Source organism: Epinephelus lanceolatus, chromosome 19 (assembly GCF_041903045.1).
Source record: "Epinephelus lanceolatus isolate andai-2023 chromosome 19, ASM4190304v1, whole genome shotgun sequence".
NCBI classification, from domain to species: domain Eukaryota; kingdom Metazoa; phylum Chordata; class Actinopteri; order Perciformes; family Serranidae; genus Epinephelus; species Epinephelus lanceolatus.
In genome coordinates this window covers 5,456,632-5,481,435 of record NC_135752.1, presented here as the reverse complement: position 1 = coordinate 5,481,435, position 24,804 = coordinate 5,456,632, and the positions used below count along the sequence as shown (strand labels likewise).

General features: G+C 40.5%; 1 protein-coding gene across 2 annotated transcripts in view; it reads right to left on the bottom strand.

The window, feature by feature from the left end:
* Positions 1 to 24,804, bottom strand: part of dcp2 (decapping mRNA 2) — a 65,681-nt gene that overhangs the window by 28,048 nt on the left and 12,829 nt on the right. For both annotated transcript variants that reach the window (XM_033646992.2, XM_033646991.2), the window contains exons 2-7: positions 15,436 to 15,587; positions 15,022 to 15,149; positions 3,432 to 3,530; positions 3,173 to 3,325; positions 2,972 to 3,084; positions 2,647 to 2,751 (exon numbers count right to left, since the gene is read on the bottom strand). In XM_033646992.2, coding sequence (XP_033502883.1) covers positions 2,647 to 2,751; positions 2,972 to 3,084; positions 3,173 to 3,325; positions 3,432 to 3,530; positions 15,022 to 15,149; positions 15,436 to 15,587 — 750 coding nt within the window. The remainder of the gene's footprint in view (positions 1 to 2,646; positions 2,752 to 2,971; positions 3,085 to 3,172; positions 3,326 to 3,431; positions 3,531 to 15,021; positions 15,150 to 15,435; positions 15,588 to 24,804) is intronic.

The window sequence follows — 24,804 nt, the reverse complement described above, 5'->3', positions numbered from 1 at the left end:
TCTCGTCTAAAATGAAGCAACAATGAAGCAAGCAGAGGTGCCGATATAGCTGGTGCCGCCCGCTTGATTAGTTTCCAGCCAGCCTCATTAGACTTCAATTTGATCAATTTGTCAAGTATCTGTCAGATATTCAGTATATAGTGGTAGGGTACAGCCTCACCCAGGATGCAGAGCAGGTTCTGGTCCAGGCTCTTACAGTGTGGAGACGGACAACTTGCCCCAAAATAAAGAACAGCAAAAACAAAACAACCTCTGTCTCTATCGCCTACTGTCTCTTGTGATGACCCCTCCTGTGTCTCTACTCTTCCTGACCTGCTTGTGCTTTCTCCTCCCCTTGCAGGTAGTGGGCTGGTAGTGCAGATTGTTAGGAAGCTGGCTCAGCAGGGGCCCTTGTTTTTAAGCACTGCGTGCACACAAGGCCCGAACTGTATGCTGCTGACACTGGTTAGCTGTGGAGAGCACTGTGCGCAGTTGAATGATGTCAGGCTGTGGCAGGTGAGAGCAGGGTATGAAATTAACAAAATATTTTGGGGGCAATTTTAGCCCCCACGGTCTAAAAAATGGGGGCATTTTCAAAATGTTTGGGGGCCATCAAAAAATTGTAATTATCTTCTAACACTAAGCACATGAAAAGCAAAACCAACTAAGATAGTGTCTTCACTCTTCAGTAGAAACCACTATAAATGAAATAAATAATGGGTTACATAAAGTTATGGTTGCACAATATCACTCAGATTTCCTATAATTCAACCAGTTTAAATGTGATGATTTAACCATTAATCTACTGATAGCAGTACTAATGTTTCACCACATTACAGTTACTTTTACTGTTAAAAAGGCCAAATTACTATAAATTCCTTAGATGCAATCCTGGAAGTAAGTTAATTTAAAATTTAACATTCATTCTACCTTAATTTTTCATTAATTTGTCATTGTGTAGACACAGATCACCCAAGAAATGGTTAATTTATACTTATGGTACAGCAAAGCCCCCTCCCCTTCTCTGTCAGATTACTCTCATGTAATCAGGGCAATCTCCTTGATTATGTCTGGAAAATGAGTTGTAGACATGAAGGTAAATTAATTTAATAAAAATAAAATTATACTTCTTATACTAATTATACTACTAATGTCAGATTGTAATACTGTTAAAAATATAAATACATATAGTTGTTTTGAAAACTTGGGGGCAATTTTGGCCCCCAGAACATGGCTTCTGGGGGCATTCTTGGATAAACTGCGGGCCAAATGGCCCGTGGCCCTTGCTAATTTCTGACACTGGGTGAGAGCATTCAGGAAAGTTTGCCTTTCCCTTAGCCGATAATAAGCATGAATATACTGAGTCATTTTCACCTCGACCACGTTAACCAGGCTAATGAAATTAATGTTGTTGGTTGTAGAAATCCAAGATAACATCAAACAGCATTACATAATTGCAGTACACTGTGTCAGCAGTTTTTAATTATCTCTTCTAATAGTTTGCATATCCCACCAACTACCATATCAGTTTTCAGATCATTTTTGTATATAAAATGCTGTCAGGCGCACAGAGCACACTGGAGACACTGCAGTACTCCGCGTCTTGCCCTGCACATCTTCACGACCTGCATATATGGTTTGTGTAAATTGGCAAAGACGTAAGGGTGCAATTCTTTTCCTTTAGATCTGACCTTTACAAAAGAACAAACAAACAAAAAAAAGTCAGGTAATGTCCTGTTTGATGAACTGTTTGTGACCCCACTGCCCACCAAACAATAGGCTATCTGCTTTCTAAACTCCAGCTCAAAAAGGGCCTGGATTTCTACATCAGAAATATGCATGTGTTGTGGTTTTGCCATAATTTACTGTAAAGAGCCACAGATCAGCCGACTCATGTCTATGCATCAGCATTAATGATGTGCTTTTCACTGACCATTTATCATTGAATACAGGTGTGTAGATGGCAGGATATGAGGCTGGTCCACATGCAGACAATTCCAAGTTGATCCTGGATTTATAAAAGAACTCTGTATACTGGCAGGTTTTATAAATCAGAATATTTTTTGGCATACATATATTTCCTCATTTGTACGTATGCAAACATTTTGTGCAGATTCTCAGCACAGTTTTATAAATGAGGCCCATGGGCCGATGAGCTGCAAGTCTACAAAGCTGGGCAGTTCAGTTTGCTTCACCCTTTTGAAGCTCTCCCAGCTCCCACATGCTCCTTTGGTTTTACCAATTTGTTTTGTCTTTTCTTTTAGCATGCAACATCTCCATACACCATTTTTCACTCACCCTGGCACTTGCACACACCACTGATGCTACTGATTGTTCACATCTCATTCATTTTTTTTGTAAATAACATTATACAATAAATTGGTTCATTTTTAACCTCCATCCTTTTGTTTATTCTCCCTTCTTTTGTCTGAACCCTGAGCCGGTTCATGACACTGTAATTGTAGCACTTGAAGTAGATCAGCATAATAGATGAAACTGATCTACCTGAATGATTCTTGCACTTCTTGGATCTGTACCCACATAGCTGCATGATTAAATACTCCTAAAGTACGCCACTTTGGATAAAAGCAAAATGTAATGTAAATATAAATAAATGTAATGTAATGTGATGCTAAGTTCTACTGATGAATGATAAAGCGTCTTTACCGAGCACTGTCTGAAGGTTTGCATGGAGTGTTGCCATTGTTTGCAAAGTCCTCATCACTGTCTGTTGACTCGCCTTTCAGCCTGCTGATCCATTCTCGCAGTGGTCTGTACAGAGGGAGCAGGAAGTATGCCATCAATATGAGTCAATTACTATAATGGCACTCAATCCGATTTTTCAAGTCCAAACATACAAAAATTTAACAACACTGAGACTATCTATCTTCTTAACGCATTCTCAGAAGGAAATACAATTATATTCTTTCAAGATAAATGGAAAATTCTGTGATGAAAAGAATGAATTGCTACATGCCACACACACACACACCTTATGAATGGAATGGCCATGAAAAACCTGTTGGGGGCAAGTCCAAGTTTAGACTTTGGGGTCATATCATTCCTGTGACATGGCAGCTTCTCAATAGGAAACCATTCAATGTTCTACAAGAAAAGAAAAACAGGATTTGAAACAAAACTGTAAGCAGGAAATCAATGTGATGACAGTATGTGTAAAAACAGGACTTCCTACCCTGATCTCTTTTCTTGTTTTGGGATTGAACTTGGTATCCTTTGACACTCCTGGTATGATGTAGAGCCGCACCAGCTGGTCAGTGATTTTCTGCTCTATGTACATGTCTTTGCAGATGCGATTCTTGATGTCATAGCCTGTTTCCTCCAACACCTGGAAAACGGACAGTATTTCTGAGCTATGAACTGTAAGCATTAATTATACATGTTGTTTAATCCTTTCTGATGATCAGTTGAACAGCAAACAATATGACACTCACTTCCCGAACTGCACAGTCATGAGGAGCTTCATCCTCATTAACTTTCCCCTTCGGAAAGCCCCAGCCTGATTTCGCCAGGTAGCCCTGAACGAGCAGCGCCTGAGGAGAGAAGATGCACCAGCTAGCTGCAGCACGTCAGGTAGTGTTACTGGACAGCACTAGATGTACACTGAAGGCTGTGTCATGGCTCCATATCAAGAATATAACTAGTTTGAAGGTAATAGATAGTTAATGATTCTACTGTTCAATCTCATTTAAAAGGATGTGGTTGGTGATATTCTATATTTCTCAATCACTCCATAATCTGTACTGATGGTCCAATGTAGTTTCTCTCAGACTTCCATTTTCTTTTTCAGGCATATGAATCTCTATAACCATTTTTCCGTCCCTCATTTTTTAAATTTAATTGTATTGATCATTTCTTTTAAATCCTTTATCTCTATATGTCCAAAATGTCTAATATATTGAGAGTGTAACATAGTACCATCTTTTCCTCAAACAGCAACCCATCCATCCATTTTCATCCATTTATACGAGGCCGTGTCGCAGGGGCAGCAGACTGAGCAAAGTACTCCAGACATCCCTCTCCCCAGCAATGCTTAAACGTGCCCGGAAAACCTCAAACAAGAGGCGTCCAGGATGCAATCCTGATCAGCTGCCGGACCACCTCAACTGGCCCCTTTCGACACAAAGGAGCAGCGGCTCTACTGTAAGCTCCCTCTGGATCAGTGTTAATTTCGTCAATGACCTTTTTTCCATGACAAAACGAGACGATGATGAGCTAAAAATAAATCTTGATAATAAAAACTAAGACGAAATCTATGTTTTATTTTTGTTGGCGAGATGAGACATGATGAAAACGTTAATGGTGGACTATCGGACATTGAAAGCCAAGAATAGCCATGCTTGTAATTACCTTCAAATGCTCAGGCTGGTAAACTCCAGTAAACAGTCTACACCAGGATATTTTGCTAACCAGCAGAAACACTTGCACCAGAGCAGCATCAGCCGTGGTGTGAGTTATGAGCTCTAATTCAGCAGTAAATAATCAGCTGTGTGTGTCTGACTGTGGATGGTGGAGCTGCTGAATGATTTGTGGAGTTTGTTAGTTGCAGCAGTGGCTGTTAGCAGTCAGATCCACTCATTAGCCGCTGAACAGCAGCGAAGCAAGCAGCCACCAGCCGCCGGACTTGACATCTGATCTCTGGAGGACTCCACTCAGATGCAGACTGAAGAAGGTTTATGGGTTGATGCTTTTTGACAGGCAGGTAGGAGGCTCAGTTATCTATGAGTGTAGCTGTGCTTTAGGGAAAGAGTCTGAACCCAGATCAGTTTTCTCTGACAGAGATGAAATTTTGGTTTTAATCACCAATGAGTGGACACAATTTTAAACCTTCAGACTAACATGTTGCAGACTAAGAAAGAATTCAAGCTTTAATGAAGTTATTTTTCTGCTTGTTAACAGTGAGATGGTAAGTCAGAGTTTACAATAAACCTGGGTACAAAGCTAGTTATTTTGTGGTGTCAAAGTTTTTGAGAGCATAAATAGAGAGATGTTGAGCTTTCAAATGATGATCAGTAAGTATGTGCTCATAAATCACCCCTTAAACCTGTCAAAAACTGCTGGAGAAATTATATTTTGTAAGTGTCTAGAAATCATTTGGAGTTGTAGTTGTCACCTCAATTCTAATTTCTGTTACATGAATTAACCTCACTGGATTAGTTTAAAGAAAAAAAAACATATAGAAACATAATGACAAAAAGTTGACTAAAACTGTTTTGAATTTTTTCAACTGAGCTGAAGTCCCTCGGATGCAGAGCTTTAATATAGGGGCCTTAATGTTCAGCTTAGACTACAGCATTGACATTTCTTTCTTTGTATCATCGCTACTTGAATGCTGCACAATCAGCTACAACAGCACAATATTTAAAAAAAACAAACAAAAAAAAACACTGTTGGTTTGTTTGTTTTATGAGGTTTGCTCACAACAAGAGAAATGTAAAATAACACCAGCCTTATCCTTAGACCTGGCAAACTGGTCTGAAAATAATACAAACTCAAAAATTACACATAGTATAAAACTGAGGGAATTACTAATAAAGACTTCAGCTCAGTTGAACAAAAACTCACTTGCTCCTGTAAAAACTTGGTATGTGTCATTCACCCACTCTGCTCCCTGGTTTTCACCTCATCTACGACAACTCAAAGCCAAAGGACGTCAACTAGAGCGGCTTTATAAGAAAACCCGACTCTCTGTTCACAAGCAAATGTACCACACCCACATCATTCACTGTAAAGACACCCTCTCCTCAGTCAAATCCCAATATTATGCAGGACTAATCAGTGCTGGTGATGGGAACACTAGGGCCCTGTTCTCAGTGCTGAATAACACGCTGCGCCCTCCGGACTCTTGTCCTCTGATTTCTTCTCTATAGATCACTGCAATTCACTAATGAAATTTTCAGTGCAAAAATAATCAAGATCCACCAGCAACTGACCCCTCACACCTCCTGCAATCAATCTCCTCCGGTTTTCCATGTCCCCCTCTCTCAATCGTTCTCAAGCTTCCAACTGCCCTCTGCTGCTGTCATTTCGGACCTCATTCTGAAATTTTAAAAAATCTACTTGCCAGCTTGACCCCCTGCCAACTTCCTTAGTCACTGCCTGCCTCCCCTCTCTGTTGCCCCTGATAACTGCCATCATTCACTCCTCCCTCACCTCTGGCTCTGTTCCATCAGCTCTTAAATCTGCTTCTATAACACCGATACTCAAGAAACCTGGTTCAGATCCCAATACCTTCAATAACCTTTGTCTGATCTCTAACTTACCATTTCTCTCTAAAATCCTGGAAAAAGCAGTGGCATCACAAGTTCATGCTCATCTCCATAACAATAACCTTTATGAACAGTTCCAGTCTGGTTTCCACCCACGTCACAGCACAGTGACAGCTCTCCTAAAAATCAACATCCTCCTGATGGCAGCTGACTATGGACTATTAACCATCCTCATCCTCCTTGACCTGAGTGCAGCCTTCGACACCATCTCCCACACCATCCTCCTCGACAGGCTAGCATCAATTAGTATATCTGACACACCCCTGGACTGGTTCAAATCCTATCTCTCTGGCTGCACTCAGTTCATTCAGTTGAAAACCTTCACATCCCAACCATCTCCCCTCTCCTGAAGTGTTCCCCAAGGCTCTGTCCTCAGTCCCATCCTGTTTATCATCTATCTCCTCCCTCTTGGTCATATATTCCGTAAATACAATATCCATTTCCACTGTTACACAGATGACACTCAGCTCTACCTTTCCACCAAACCCATCTCCACCTTCCCGCCCTCCTCCATCTGTGACTGTTTACAGGAAATCAAATCCTGGTTTTCTTCAAATCTCCAAAAACTCAACATTGACAAAACCAAGGTTCTCCTCTTTGGCTCTAAATCCACCCTCACTAACACTGCCAGTTTCACCATCCCCATTGACAACTCCTCTGTTTTCCCCTCCCCTCAGATTAAGAGTCTGGGTGTCGTCCTTGACAGCACTATGTCATTCCAAACCCACATCAATAACATTACCCAGTCAGCCTATTTCCATCTTTGCAATACTAATCGTCTCCGTCTGTCCCTCACACCCAACAGCGCTGCCATCCTGGTCCACACTCTGGTTACATCCCGCCTGGATTACTGCAACTCCCTTCTCTTTGGTCTCCCCCACAAGGCCATCCATAAGCACCAATTGGTCCAGAACTCTGCAACCCGTATCATCACCAGAACTCCATCCATCAATCAAATCACATCTATCCTACAACAACTTCACTGGCTTCCGGTCAAATACCGCATGGACTTTAAAATTCTGCACCACACTTTCAAGGCCATCCATAACCTCGCTCCCCCATACCTCTCTGACCTCCTCTACATCAACGCTCCCTCCCGGACACTCAGGTCGGCCTCTTCCATCAGCCTCATTGTGCCCTCTGCCCGTCTGTCCACCATGGGATCCAGAGCCTTCAGCCGCTCTGCCCCCCGCCTCTGGAACTCCCTCCCTTCTGACATCAGGAACATAGACTCATTATCCATTTTCAAATCCCGTCTGAAAACCCACCTTTTTAAACAGGCCTCTCATTAACACGGTACCTCAAGAACACCTTGAAAGGCCGAGGTCAGTGTGACCTCAGAAAACATGTTTTTGGCCTTAACTCTAGAATTCAAATGCTAATTATGACAAAAATTTCACACAAATGTCTTATAGGATAAAATAATGAAGTGATGAAATTTTAAATCATAATGTTCTGCATAAAACACCTTTCTGGCCATTACTCAACGTCATATCTCAGTAACAGAAGGGGAGACATTTGGTCAGATACTGAATTGGTGATGCTAATCTTTGGTGTTCATATTAAAACTGTGCTGATTGTATAGATCTTCTGTGCTGCTGGAGGGAAGATGTGAGTGAAGCATCTGTGTTTTCACAGGCATGTATGTAAACTGTAAGAGAAACTTGACTGGTGTATGGAGGAAGACAACTGCAGGGCAGGAATTCCTGTTTTAGAGATGAAATTTTGGCAATTAACTTGGTAAGTAAAATGTTGATAACTGTTAAAAATGATGAACAAAAATGTGAAATAAGAGTCAAGCTGTAATAAACGCAAAATATGCTTTAAATTACTTTATATAGCCGGTTAAGCCATGCTCAGGAAAGACCCATAATCAATTACTCTGCTTCAGACGGTATTAAATATAACTTCCCAACTAGAAAACTTCTAAAGGAAAACTTTGAGGGACAAGAAATGAGTGGGGGGAAATCACAGAGAGGACCTATGACTCTGAGAGGGCGTGTAACCAAACAATTACAGCCCAACAAAAAACAAATGAAGCCGGCAGACAAAGATAGCAGCTACCTACTAGTTAGCAGTGAAGCTGGTGAATCTGGAGACAAGCTGCTCCAAGAAATGTTGAATATTTCTAAAAATATCCACGACTTTAAGAACGACTTAGAATCAACGATCTCCGATCTTAAGGGGGATTTAAAGAAAGACTTCAAGGATGAATTAGCAATGCTGAGACACGAGCTAGACCAGAAGCTAACTCAAGTCAGGACCACGTTCCAAGCTCATGGCCAGGCTATCACAGAGGCAGAGGAGCGCATCTCGGATATAGAAACAAGCAATACTGTAACGAAAGAGGCTCGGCTGCGTTTGCTGGTGTACGGCGTACCAGAGGGTGCTGGGTACTCTGAGGATGACTCGTTGATAAAGTTTGTAGAAAACCTGCTGACCACGGAGCTCGCTCTACCAGATGGTATGTCCCTGCAGATTCAGTGGGCTCATACAGCTCTGGCACAGAAGCCAGGACCCAACGCTACACCTCGATCTATCGTGATAAACTTCCTGCAGTTTATAGACTTTAAAGAAACTGTGCTGAAGTTGGCTTGGAAGAAGAAAATCTACTTAAACAACAAATATATTTTCTTTGACCATGATAATGCTTATGAGGTGATGGAGAAACGATAGACAGAGCACTGGTCCACGGACCTACGAGAACGTGCATCAGGCTGCACAGGAGCTAAGGGCACAGGGAATACAGGTGGCTGCTGTTAGAGAGGACCCGAGCTCCAACCTAGAGGAGAGTATACTGAAGGCGTTCCCATGGCAACAAGCGACCAAAGGAGGAAAACAAATGGAGACACGAGTGAAAGAAAGGCTCCGGGAGTTAAGGAGATCACCCGAAGTTAAGAGACTAGAAAGTGCGCAGGTCAAGTGAGCGGTCTGGAAAACAAGGGAGATAATCTTCATTCATTTTCTCTCCTTTCTCTCTTTATTCGAAATGTTATTATCAAGTTGGAACTACAGATGCAGCCACTTCAAATTTCTGTTTGGCCCGTGGTAGAGCCCTGACCGATCCGTGACAGGTCCCTGTCGCCACCTGGCCGGACTCTGTCTAAACAGATTCATGACTGACAGACAGAAAAGAGGAAAAGAGAGGGATTTGGATCGTATAGCCTAATTATGAACCGGAGAAAATCGATGAATGTCGAACAAGCTCTGGCGATGCTTCAGGACATAAGTGACGGAGAATTAGATGGGGGAGAGGTGACTGAGGGAGAGACGGATGGGGGAGACCATGGTGGAAATGAAAGAAGAAGAACTGAATGAGGGACAGACTGATGATCTGCCCTTTTCACCTCGCAAGGAGGAGTCATCTGAAGATGAGGAGCCGGAGCCGGCACACTGAAAAAGGCCCAGGCCTCCGGTGGCAGAGGCTCACCCCGACTTCACCCTCACAATCACAGCAGCCCTCTGATGTTGTGACAGACAAGCCCCCACTCTCACAAAACACATTTACTAATTATATGTGTGTATATCTATATATCTATATCTATATAATGTCGTTCAGTAGTTTCTAGCACGATTACTGCACTTGCGAATCAAATTTTATTTATTTTTTATAGTGTCGGATCAACCAGATCTGTGTGAGGGCCATGCAACTGGAAAAGATGGGACTGTGTGAAAGCGTACTCAGCCGGGATTACGCACTGGGAGAGCGCAGTCACAGAACATCTTGACAGAGGTAGCTGGCCCAAATGCACAGGCACGCTGTAATACTGATGACCATTTGAGCGCGTTCATGTGTCTGATAGATCGTAATTATTTATTAATTATTTTCAGGCACTAAGTTATTTTCAGAACGTTTCTCATTATTCTTTGAGACTAACTCAATATTTTCAGATAAGGGAGACCTGGGCCAACTGTAACAAAATTTTAGGTTTTCCTTAATAACTAATGTGTTTATAACACTGATGCTGCAGCAGATAAAGGTGGTCATTTTATTAACTTAAATACTGCTGGGTGGCTTACTGTAACCTGTAATAATATAACCTAGCAACAAATTTATATTACTGTACAAAAGTACTGTAACTAATAGGCTAAACTAAATCTTTAAGATAAAAGTAGTGCAATAAAAGTGTAATATTCGCATCTGAGACAGTGGAGTAGATTGATAATGTAGCATAAAATGGAAATACCACTAGGTAAAGTACAAGCACCTCTAAATCTTTGTTAGTTTTTGTGTTTCTGTGAGGGAAGCGCCATCTCATGACACCTTGTAATTGAATAAATGGGCATGTTACAGTGGAATGGGGGGGGGGGGCCTTCCGGAAGCCTTCCGGAACGCCTGGAAATTTGAAATGGCAGCAGAGTTGGACTTATTAGTGGACATGGAGTGCACCTGCAGGCCAACCAGTACACCAGTATGGAGGGCCCCAACGTTTCAGGAGGGGTTTTTCCCTCCACCCACCAATAGGTACCTCAGAGGGACAAGGGTCTCCCTGCTACAGGAAGTCTACACCTTTATTGTTTTTGTTATGAGGAGTGTGAATGTTTGTTTTCGTTTTGATGTTCAAAATAGGGGAGATATGGCCTCAAACAATTCAGAATCAAAAGGTGTGTATGCAGGGACCATATGTTTAATGTAATATCTTTAATGTGAATGGGCTTCGAAGCCCAGTTAAACAGAAAAAAATCCTTATTAAACTAAAAAACAGAGAACATAGATATTGCATTTTTGCAGGAAACTCCCTTGGAGGAAAGTGAACATGAAAAACTCAAAAGACAAGGGTTTAAATTTTCATTTAAATTTCATTTCATTTACATTTTTTTCACCTCCACCAAAACATACTAGAGGGGTAGCTATACTAATTTCAGGAAGGGTGACATACAAACACATATCTACTATAAAGGACAAGGAAGGAAGATTCATATTGATACGTGGGAAAGTTGATGGGAATCTGTTTACCTTATATAATGTATATATCCCTCCCGGTTCAGAACCAGACTTCTTTATCCAAGTAATTGATAGGATTGCAACCGAAGAACAGGGGACTCTAGTGTGTGGAGGTGACTTTAATATTACTCTTAACCCAAATATTGACTCATCTGGGACAAGAATTTCTCGCCCCCAAAAAGTAACAAAGAAAATTAACTCATTATTATCAGAAATAGGATTGACTGACATCTGGAGACACCTAAATCCATGCGTCAAAGACTATACTTTCTATTCATCTCCACACCTATCATATTCCAGAATTGACTATTTTTTTATTATTTGGAACAGACAGTAGTAAAACAAAACTGCCACATTGGAACAATGGATCTTTCGGACCATTGCCCACTATATTTTTCCTTAGGGATGACCTATAGAAATTAAATCCTAACATAGTGAATAAAAATAGGACAGAACAGTTTGCAAGTCTGCACATTCAAGACTACTTAGAATATAACGATAATGGAGAGGTGTCTCCGCCTGTGCTCTGGGATACCTGCAAAGCAGTAATGAGAGGGGTGGTGATTGCAGCGACATCCTTTCTCAAGAGACAAAGAGGATAAAAACTCAAGACCATCCAGGCCAAACTCAAAAAACTTGAATCTGAACATGAGGAATCAATAGACTCAAAGGTTAAGATAGAAATAAAACAAACAGGTTGAAGAGTTATATACACAAGAAATTCAAAAGAAACTGTTATACACTATACAAAAATACTATGAAGGGGGCAGCAAATATTCAAAGTTATTAGCGTATAAACTAAGAAGGCAACAGGCAGACAACACAATATACAAGACAAGAGACACTAAAACTAAAAACACCCACCACCAAATTAAGGAAATTAAAGATTGTTTTAAAGAATACTATGAAAAATTATACTCACAGCCTCAAGTCAGTACTGACCAGAACATGGAAACACTACTCAAATCTTTAAATCTACCAAAACTCACAGAAGCAGAAAATAAAGCACTAGCCTCAGCTCTAGCACGGACGGATTCAGCTCGGAATGATTCAAGAGTCTGAAGGAAGTATTGACAGCTATCCTATTAAAAACATTCAACTGGGTTCTGACTAAAGGGGAAACCCCAGCTTCTTGGAAAGAAGCAATTATATCAGTTATACCTAAGAAAGGTAAGGATAAGTTAGACTGCGCAAACTACAGGCCAATTAGTGTGCTTAATATGGACTGTAAACTGATTACGTCAATTATTGCAAAAAGACTTGAGAAAATTTTACCCAAAATAATCAATATGGATCAAACAGGATTTGTTCCGTTGCGTCAAACACAAAATAACATCAGAACATCTCTACAAATGATCAGATATATAAATCAAAAGAAAATAGAGGCGATGTTGGTTAGTTTAGATGCTGAAAAGGCATTTGACTCAGTGAGATGGAAGCTCCTATTCAGCACTATGGAGAAATTCAGTTTTGACCAAGTTATTATTGGTCAAAACCGAAGACTTGAAGACTAAAAGCCCTATATAATAAACCACCAGCTAGACTAAAAATCAGCGGGGAGCTCACAGACTCCTTTCTGCTGGAGAGATCCACAACACAGGGTTGCTCCCTTAGTCCACTTTTATTTGCAATTTTTATTGAGCCATTGGCACAATGGATTAGACAGAACAGAGAGATCAAAGGTATAAAAATGCCAGCAGGTGAACAGAAGCTAGCCCCGTTTGCAGATGATGTGCTCGTCAGCCTTTCAAGCCCAACAGAGTACCTACCGGCATTAATGTCTGTACTAGACGAATATGGGTCATTCTCAGGATATAAATTAAATAAGAGAAAAACTCAGGTCCTTAGTGTCCACTATGATCCCCACTCAATATCTTCACTCTAGATACCTTCTGAATTGGGATAAAAATTCTGTAATTTTAATTCTGGGAATCCTTCTGCCTTTAGACATATCTACATTGGCAGAAATTAACTACGGCCCTCTCAAAAAAGGAATTACTGCAGATATAAATAGAGGGAATTTAATCCCTTATCTAAGTATTAGTTCTCATATAGATTCAAAAAATGAACATGATATCTAGACTTTTATATTTATTCTACTCGGTACCAACTGGAAAACCAGAACAATATTTCCTGGAATGGGAAAAAATCCTCTCTAGATTTATATGGGCGGGGAAAAAGCCAAGAATAAAATACAAAACTCTACAATTACCAAGGGAAAAAGGTGGATTAGCTCTCCCCTGTCTGAGAAAGTACTATAGAGCAGCTCAAATTTGGCCACTAGTTGAATGGTGTATACCAAATTATAGATTGAGATGGAAAGTGATAGAACTGTCAATGGGTAAGGGACTACCAGTTAATACCGTGAATGGTGACCCCTTATTAATTATTTACCTCTCAGACCCTAACAATCCTTGGATAATTGGTTCCCTAAAAACATGGAATGAAATAATTAAAAAGGTATCAATTGAGGAAAAAGACCAAAATGTTTAAATGGTTTGCCTATGATCCAGAATTTATGCCCAATTATTATGACACGAGGTTTAAAAATTGGACTGGGACTGGGCTCACGGCACACTGCACACTACTAGATCAGGATACATTTTTGAGCTTCCAGGACATCGAGGATAAATTTAGTTTACAAAATCAAGATCACTTGAGATATTTACAAATCAGAGACTTTGTGAACAAAAAATTCCCAACTGATGTTACCTCAGGGAGGGAAGAAATTCTCAACATCTTTCAAAATGCTACCTTCCAAAAAATAATATCTAAACTATATTTAGCTCTCCAAAATCTAAAAAGTGACCATACTTTGGACAGTAAGGCAAGATGGGAAGCAGAGGAAAGCTTCATGGTATCACAGGAAGAGTGGGAGAGGATCTGCACACAGCAATGGACAATGACAAGCTCCCCTTCCTGGAGGGAATTCAGCTGGAAGAATTGTGACTCAATTCTTTCATACTCCGGCGCAAAGGACTAACTATTCAAATCAGACTGCCTGCTGGAGGTCTTGTGGAAACACATTAGCAAATTACTATCATATTTTTTGGGCTGTCCCTCTGTAAGCTGTTAAAAAGAAAATGCACTTAAATTTTAAAATTATGTATCTGGGTGATTTGAATGGACCAGAACATGCAAAGCAGGATAAAAACCCGTTAAGAGTGTTATTAGTGGGATGCAAAAAGGCCTTGACCAGAAAATGGCTTAAGAAAGACAAACCAACAATAAATGAATGGATTGATATCATCTACATTATATACGTGATGGAGAGAATTACATTTAGACTAAGGAACCAAGAAGAAAATTGGTCAAAATGGCTCAGCTATGTGTCAACTGTAAGACCTGATTTTGTATAATTGGTCTACCAATAATAAGGCCACACCCTCCTAAATTTAAAATGACTTTCCTTTTCTCAAATGCAAAATCTTTATACTTTTTGGTGTAGACGTGTACGCCCGTTCAAAAACAAAGATGTAGTATACAGAGATGTATGCTGAATAAGTAGCAGTGGGTGTGGTGTGCATACATATGACTAAGTGTCTATACGTGACTACTATCTGACTGAGCTGTTGAGATAAGTAAGGGTGTGGATATATGTCTCTGTATGTATATTGTATTTATATTGATTCTGCTGCCTTATGTAACACTCAGATCCTCCCCTTGTTATATGTTGTGTGCCCAGTCAGTGCATGTGTGTTGTTTTGTTTACTGAAAGAAAAATGAATAAAAAAAACTAAATTACAAAAAAATTACTTTATAAAAGCTATGTCAGGTATTGCTGCAGTGTAAGTGTGAAAAACAACTCACGTTTTCTAGTGCTTCATCTAGAATGATTGCACCATAAGTAGGTACACCCATCTTGTACTCCTTCCACTGCTCAAGGACTTTCTGCACATCCTCTCCATGTGGCAACAGAAATGGACAGTGATGGAAGAGTTTGCAGCTGTCAAGGAAAATCACATCTAATGACTTCTAACATGAGAAACACATCTGGCTTCTTGCTCTGAGGATGAGCCTGAAGAGGTAACAAGAAAACCAAAGTACCGATGTTAAATCCCTCATTATTTGTCATAGGTGATCCTTATTACAAAAAAAATATATATATAAATAATAATAATAATAATATGGGTAGTTGTGACTGCATATTAAATAATGAATTCATGAAAAACATAGGGAAAAAATTATAAGGTCATTTACATCATCGTTCACATGTAAGGATATCTGCTTTGGCAAAGTCTCTTATCCCACAGTGAGGAGCTCCTGGGGTGTTCTGCATGCAGAAGTCCAGGTAGAACCAGTGGGCTAGCTCGATCTGGAAGCACACCCGAATAGCATTGTCCCTCTCCTCACTGGGGATGTGCAAGATGAATCGACTGGAGAGACACAGGAGAGACGGGATCAGGGATTATAACACATGAGGGGGCTCTAGGGTAAAAATGATGCGTGTGTTACTTCCCATTCACACATAGACACTCAAACAGGTAACATGCAACAGAATACCACCACAGACTGTAAAAATATTGGACGGAGCCACCATGATGTCCCCCATTGGTTTGTGGACTGCCGTTTTGAAGCCTCGAGTTTGGCATTTTGGCCGTCGCCATCTTGGATTTCTGGAGCCATCTAATAAATGTTGCTTCATGTGTTATTTTTTTGAGTAGCCTAGTACAATATGATTGTTTATTTCCATCCAGCCACTACCTGAATCACTGGTGTGGGGCTGAGATAGCTGCAGAGACCATGGGGAACAACCTTGGTGGTTTGAGGTAAAAGAGCCTTCTACCCTTCTTCATCCAGTCTCTCATCACAGTAAAAGAGGAGGACCTGCACCACCTCCACCTGCAGCATCCAGACATCGAGATCATCTTCTCTGGCACCACCAAAAGATGCAGGTGGAGGGCTGCTGCCAATCTGGGGAACATTGACAAGTCCCGCAGGTTTGTGAACAGTGTTTTGGCTGCACATGTTCATTGTTTAAGTGGCAGCTTTGGGCTGTTTGTGAACAATGCAGTTTATTTCACCACGAGGGGAAATTATATATTTTTTTAAAATTTAGCTGAGTCCATTAAAGCGAAGCATCAGCAACAGTGAAATTTTCACGTCCAACAGTTTGTTCCCAGTTCAGAATTGATATAGTTTATTGTTTTCAATTATTATAGTTAAAATAACCGTGCTGTTCCAAGAACATCACTAACTTAGAGAGAGGATGTTACTGGGGCAACTTTACATTCAAACACTGTCAGGTTGCCTTATTGTCTCTTTCATGGTGACCAAAGTAAACCAAGAATCTGTTAACATAAAAAGATTTCGGAACAGCTTCTTCCCCAAAACTGTGAGCCTGCTACATATAAACTGTCTCACACACAAGGCTTAAATAATGGCTCCTGTACATTTTACACCTTACCTCCATTTTGTAGGGACTGCTGCAATAGCTTTTTCACTTACTGTTGCACTATCCTCACTTTATTTGTAAAGGCAGCTTTTATTCCTTCACCCATACCAAGATTTTGACTTTACTCACTGCTGCACCATGCGCTGTAAGTTATACATGAAGTATTATTTTAATAATGTGGTTTCTCATGTCAACCATTTCCACTGTCATTTATACTTGTTATTAAATTTACAGGATGTTACACTGGAAATTCAACTTCCTCTTTTCATTTTGCAAACTTGTTTTGTATCAGTTAAGTACACCTTTTGCTTGATCCACTGCTTTGCTGTCACATTATTTCATTAATCCCTTTTTCAAATTCTTTTATATATCTTCCTGGTGTCATTGATGGATAATAACATTGTTGAAATTTAAGCAGTTTTCATTTTTCAAAAAAGGTATTAATGAAGATCATGCCCTGAGTTTGTTGATGTTTTTATGGTGCATATCTAGTCAATAGCCAACATGTATAGTATTGTAGAATAGAATAGAAAGAACTTCAAGAAATTCATCCCTGAAGGGAAATTATATAACATATATACACCATATATACACATATAATGTGCAGAAACACATTGATGGCTTTGCTGGAATTTCTAATTAATTACAACGCTATTTCTATGTTAGCTTTAATGAACCTCATAAATGATAGAACTAATGTTGCAGTTCTTGAACATTTGACAATGAAGGACAAAACAACAGATATAACAGTTTATGTTTCTTGGTGTATTTTTAATGTAATTTATTATGACACTGAAAACACCAATTCAAAATGTCCTGTTAAGTTCATTACGAGAAATACAGTAAATCTGAAATGAACCAGACAAGAGTGTTCCGTAGTTTATAACAATGCACTCAGTACTGTTAAATCACAATAATAGAGAACTATTATCACAAGTTACAAAGGCATTAAACATTTTTTTAGTTATAAGTGTAGTTATGATAAAAACCAGTGTACATAAGCTGTACCATGCTGACATCTTGTAGGTCTAGATCAAATGAAAAAAACATACAAGGACATGCAATATTAATCACTGAAGCCAACTACTTTGAAATCAAATTGTACTTGTCAAATTTTCATTGCACACAACAGAGTTTGTATGCCTAATGAATAGTTAGGAATAATTAGGAAATACGTTCACCTGTTCAGGTGGTGACTGTGCTTTAGTTGATCCATCACTTGATTCCCCTTTCATCTTTTTAAAATTGTTTTTGAAATGTTACTACTTCCATCAGCTATCTAACAACAGCATAAATTAAGTCAAAGGAAAGAAAAACTGAATCTCGGAATACTACTAACAGAGAATAACAAAAAAACTAGTAAAACTTGGTCTGTCCTTTTATCAGAAGAAACTGAACTGAAGTGGCTTTCTGGCATAATCACAACCCATTTGAGAGCTCAGGATGTTGTCCATGCAGTATCCTTTCTCCACATTCCAGATGAATGGCACGAAATACACCGCTACATACATGAGGTCTTCCCTCTGTTGGCACCAGTCATTCAGGTTTCACAGTGTGGATACATTTTGAATTACACTAAAAAACAGACCCTTTTGTAAGCATGGTGGGTCACAATGAATCATACACATGTACCAGCTTGACAGGACAGATGCATGAATGTCTGATTAAGTTGAAGACTAACTACCTTGTATGGACTTACAGTATTAGGTGAATTCAAATAAACACAAGAAGTTTGTGCTCTAATAAAAAAAAAAAAAATAAAATAAAATAAAAAGGGATCAGCACTCAGTGAATAATCCTCCTAAGCCCTACGATAAGCTATTATGGCAAGGCTTAACTATACAGACCCGTGAGCAGTGATAACTAACATGTCTTTGGGGTCATCAGGTGGGAACCTCCTTTCACCGGTGTTTCATCTAGTTAGTCCCACGACACCTCCAGGAGGCTAGACAGTGATCTCTGGCGTCCCAGAGACACTCCCCTAATGCCAGGTCTCACTGCTCCCCACACTAACCGAACAACCTCCTTTACCTTACCTATACTACCACAGAGGAGGTAGACCCAGGGAAGGAAGCCTTGTTAGGCTATCACACTCCCCCGCCGGGTAAGGCTGTACAGTCTACCTCCCCAGGACGAGCCCTCACAACAAAGACACCTCCAGGAGGCTGGACAGTGATCTCAGCCCAAACAGCACTGCCACCTTCAACCAAGCCCAGGCTACGTTTATGCGAGCTCCAGGCAAAAGCAATGCTGATACTACCTTTACTAGCACATTCACCATACTCTATTTCACACGCTACATAGCATAACTACAATGTAAGCTAAAGTTAAAGGAGATAAATGAACTCACAGGATCAGCAAACACACTCACTTTGCAGCATGGTCTCAAACAAATGGATTCAAATAGGCCACTCCCACACTTAAATAACCTTCCTCTTCCTGGATTTCCTTCTTACTTACACATGGCTTTCTCAGCCCAAACAGCACTGCCATCTTCAACCAAACCCAGGCTCCATACATGCGAGCTCCAGGCAGAAGCAATGCTGATACTAGCTTTCCTGTCACATTCACCATACTCTATTTCACACACTACATAGCATAACTACAATATAAGCTAAAGTTAAAGGAGCTAACTGGACTTACAGGATCAGCAAGCACACTCACCTTGCCGCATGGCCTCAAACAAAATGGATTCCAATAGGCCACTCCCACACTTAAATACTTCCTCTTCCTGGATTTCTCCTGACAGGAAGTGGATCTCTCCACCTGATCTCAAGGAGTTATGTGCCCTTCTTAGTAGTTCCCCCTGCTGGCCCCCAGCTGACATTATTTCTTCTGTAATAGATAAACTGGCTGCATTTAATTGCTTCATCTGACATTTCCCTCACTGTCTTCCTCAAATTCTGTCCCCGCACTCCGAGTTCCCCCAGGAGCGAGACAGTTGATCTTTCTATGAATCCCCTACACCCCACTTCCACTGGACAAATCCTAGTCTTCCATCCTCGCTGCTCAGCTTCTGCTCCTAAGTCTGCATATCTAAGCTTTTTCCTTTCATAGGCTTCTTCCACTGAGTCTTCCCAAGGAACTGTCAGCTCAATGAAATAAACTATCTGTTGACTCACTGACCACAACACTAAGTCAGGCCTCTGCCTGGTACAGACTATTTCCTGAGGAACAACAAGCTTTCCCCCTAAATCTACTTGCATTTCCCAATCACAAGCACCTTCTAGGCGGCCACACCCTTGCCTCCTCACTAACTTATCCCTTCTGTATTTCTCTCCCTCACGGACAAACTGAATTACTAAGCCCCTATCCTTAACACCTTCTGAATTCACCTGTCTTCGTTTCCCTTTGATGCCTGCAGCTAAACATTTCAACACCTGATTATGTCGCCATGTATATCGGCCTTGTGACAAGCTAACTTTACAGCCTGACAAAATATGCTTTAAAGTTGCGGTACGTGAACACAATGGGCATGATGGGTCCTCATTTACCCACAGTTTTAGGTTCTGGGGGGTTGGTAACACATCGTATGTAGCCCCTACCAGGAATCTAATACGATTCTCCTCCATACTCCACAGGTCCCTCCAACTAAGCTTCCTCTTCTCTACACTTTTCCAATTCAACCACTGTCCCTGTTTAGCCTGGGCCACTACCTTTGCACCCCTTACTATCTCTTCCTGTCTGCGTATCTGTTCTACAACCAGCTTTCTTTTATCTTTGAGGCCTGCTGTATTCCATACCGGTTTACCTGAGCCAAGCCCCAGGCCTCCCCGGCCAAACTGAACATTACCTACAATCTCTGCATGTCTAAGAGCTGCCTCTGCCTCCTGAACTGCCGATCTTGGGTTCCACTTCCTCCCCTTGGTTGGATTTGGAACCACACTCCTAACTACCACGTCCTTACTCCCAGATAACAAGAGCTCTGTCCTGACCTTGGTACATTTAAATTCCTCTGTTAAACTAGATACTGGCAGCTGAAGTATCCCTTTTCCATACAATGCAACACTACTTAGGCACCTAGGAGCGCCCAACCACTTCCTAATGTAGGAGCTAACCGACCTTTCCATTCTCTCCACAACAGATATTGGAATTTCATAAACTGACAATGGCCACATTAACCTAGGATATAGCCCAAATTGCAAACACCACAACTTCAACTTTCCTGGGAGTTCTGATTTATCTATTCTATCCAATCCTTCAGCCACATCTTTTCTAAATTTCACCACCTGTTCCTCATCATTCAACTCTACATTGTACCACCTACCTAAGCTCTTTACTGACTTTTCCCTAATTGTTGGGATGTCCTCATCATCTATGACAAACCTCCTATCACTTAACTTCCCTCTACATATCGAGATGCTTCTAGATTTACTAGGCTTGATCTTCATGCTGGCCCACTTGAGGTTCTTATTTACCTTCTCTAATAGCCTCTTTGTACATGGCATTGTTGTGGTCACCAGTGTCATGTCATCCATGTAAGCCCTAACTGGTGGAAGATGCAACCCATTCTGCCGTCTCTCCCCACCTACCACCCACTTAGAAGCCCTGATGATTACTTCCATTGCCATAGTAAATGCTAATGGAGAAATTGTACACCCTGCCATGATGCCTATTTCTAGCCTCTGCCAACCTGTTGTAAAACCTGCCGTACTTAGACACAACCTAATATCCTGAAAATATGCTTTCACTAAGTTAACAACTACCTGTGGCACTCTGAAGTAGTCAAACGCACTCCAAATGAGGCTGTGCGGTACTGAACCAAACGCATTTGCAAGATCTAAAAATACTACATGTAGGTCCCTTTCGTTAATCTTCGCTGCCTGAATCTGGTGCCAGATCATGCTAGTATGCTCTAAACACCCTGAAAAACCTGGTATTCCTGCCTTCTGCACCATGGTATCTATTAAGCTATTCCTTTCTAAGTAGCTAGCTAGTCTCTGCGCTACTACACTAAAGAAAATCTTCCCCTCCACATTCAAGAGAGAAATCATCCGGAACTGGCTAAGGTCCACAGACTCCTTCTCCTTAGGAATGAGGACACCCCCTGCCCTACGCCATGCTCTTGGTATAATTTGTTTTTCCCAAACTATTCTTAGCTGTTTCCACAAAAATTTAAGGGTATCAGGCGCACTTTTATAAACCCGATAGGGGACTCCATTAGGCCCTGGGGCCGAAGAAGCCTTTGCACGCCTGACCACCTCCTGAACTTCCTTCCACCTAGGTGGCCTGACATCCATCTCATGCTCTATCCCTCCTAATGGAGGGATATCAGGTGGGAAACCTACTATCCTATTCTTCTCCAAATCTGAATACGTGTTTCTCAAATATTCTTCAAAACTCCTAAATTAAAAAAATGTCTTCTAAACATTGTATTGTAATGATCAATACTTCATCAATTTAAACCAGTAAGTTGCTTGATTCTTTATGAGGTATAAAAAGGGTCTCTGTACCCTGAGGTCAGAGCTGAACTGATGAGTCTCAAAGTGTTTACAGCACAGACGTGAAGCCTTGTCAGGACTCTAGTTCTTTCTTCTCATGCTGGGCATCCCCTGGTCCACCTGGTCCACTGGGTCACCTAAAGAAAATTTGCACAGGCAAATAGATATGTAATGGTTTTTTTTTTTTTGGTTTTTTTTTCACAAAAACATTACAGCTTAAATTTCTTAATGTTCAACAGGTCACCACTTTATTTTAGCTTAAAAGAGGTGTGGACATCACAGTCCTCATATTCATATTCTATCTGTTGCAGTTACACTTATTTTTCATATGTGGCAGTTAAACGTAGTTTTGTCATACTACATTCACTTAAGTAACACACAATTAAGTTCAGTAGCTGTCAACATTTCTGCCTAGAGCATATCACTATTAGTCACCTGTTTTAGCAATAAACGTGGCATTAATATTTCTAACATTTTATCTCACATTTATCTAACATTACTGTTAGCTATTCAAGTCTAGCATTGACTTTACCTTAATGTTACATTGCTTGAATGGCAAGCGTATTGCTTACTTGGGCTGGGCAATATAACAAATATGTACGATATATCAATATATTTTCAAGCAAGATATAAATTTAGACAACACCATCTATATTAATACATGGTCAGGTTGCGTTACATAATGCGTACCAGTGTGCATCCCTCCTCTCATCCTTCCTCTCTCACAAGTTCTGCAGCAACACGAAGAGAGACAGAGAGCTGCTACACTGTTTAATCTGTCTGATAATTAGTCTACTGTGTGACATTGGTGTGTACGTTGCACGTGCTACATTAAATCAGTCTGTGAGATGAATGAAATTACTGCAGCACACATGCAATCCAGTGTTCCCCATCTACTCTGTGTGTGAGGTGGCTCATAGCGTGTTGCCTTTTTTCTTGGTAGTTGTAGTCTCTTTTGTGACATGGAGATGGCGCCTGGATGTAGGCGACAGATCTGTTTAAAAATGCAGCAACAACACAGACGTTTCATATACAAAACTTACATAACGCAGACAGTGTCTCTCGGTCCTTCCTTCCCTCAGCCTCTCTGTTGATGCTGTGTGCATTAATGTGATTAATGGCCTAAAGAAATAAAAAGATGTAAATCATTTTCCAGTACTAGACTCATTTGAAAGGCTGTGGAAAATGACTTTTGATTTTTAATTGTTCTGAACTACAATGGATTTGAGCCTACTTGATACTTTTATAGTCATATTATAGTTTCATGTCCTGTGCTGCAAACCTTTAAACCTCTGTAGCTCCAGCACTTTGTGCATAAATGTTAATGTAAAGCCTTGCTATTTATTTTATATAATTTTCCATGTACATGTTGTGTAGCTGTATATTTTCAAACAAGGAAAAATCCTTCTTTGCATTTTATTTTGATCATAGTCTGTTTTCATAAAAGTACTTGTGACATCTCAAATGTGGCTTTGACTTGCAACTGAAAACATGTAGCCCATTATGTAGAAAATACCCAGATATACATCATGTATCGCCAGTCAGCCTGTAAATATCGAGATATTAATTTTTGTCCATCGCCCAGCCCTATCGCTTACATAGCATAACTTAAGCTGACTGTTGTTAATGTGGTGGAGCTTTATTTTCCAACCTCACACAGATGCTCTTTGATGAAAACTATTATCACCCTAAATTCTAACACTTATGTACTGCGTTTGGACCTTGGTTCATGCTGATTAGCAGCTACATAGTGAGATAACCAGCTAAGCTAACAAGCCAGAAAAACAACAATACATGCTAACATATATATGAAACAATAATGCAAATGTCACTTACCGAAAAAACTGGTGAACTGGTGTCTTGGACAGTCAGTCAGTACAATCATCTGCAAATCAAGCCTCATTATTTGTTCCGATACTTGTACGAAGAAAATCTCCAACAGGCTCTGTCCAACTGGCTCCAGCACCTCAAAACACAGTAAGGAGGTCAAGTTGAGTGGCCTGCGGTGAGGCCTAGCTGAACGCCTGTCAGTCAATTATGCCCTTAATTATGCAGAATTTAAGCCTTAATAACATTTAAACAGGATCGTTATAAAAAATTCATGTTATGAATGATCAAATAAGCCATAGAGATCAAAACCGTTTTTTGTACTAGCCTGTAAACATGTTTATTTCTGCTGTAAATTTGGGAATTTTACCATGGGAGTTTATGGGAATTAGCTCTATTTTGGAGCCAGCTTCAAGTGACCAGTCAGTGAATTGCAGTTTTTGGCACTTCCGCATTGGCTTTACTCGTCAAACCTCGAAAAACAGTCTGGCGCTGACAACCACAACAGACAGAAAGAGACTCAAAAGTTGCCCAGCAGCATGAAGAATGAAAGTTGGGAGGGACTGAGTTCAGGCAGATGTCTGCTGATGCATGGGAGAGTCAATAAATCCTGCTTATTTTGATTCCCATGTGAAACATAATCACAGAGTTTCTTTCTACTCCACTCAACTTAACAAAAAACCTAAAACAAAACAACAGCTGTTCATCGCAGTCAAGAGTTTTCAACTTCTCTGCAACAGCGGAAACAAATCGCCTGGGAAATGAGCTACTTTGTCATGTTAACACATCTACAGCTCAATGTGGCTCACATGTGGCTCAACACAGCTGAGTCACATGTGTCTTGTGCAATAAAGGCCACCATAATGAATTCTTTGCCAATTTGCATGATGTGAAAAACAGTGATGTGAATAAACTTGTTTAGTATAGTGT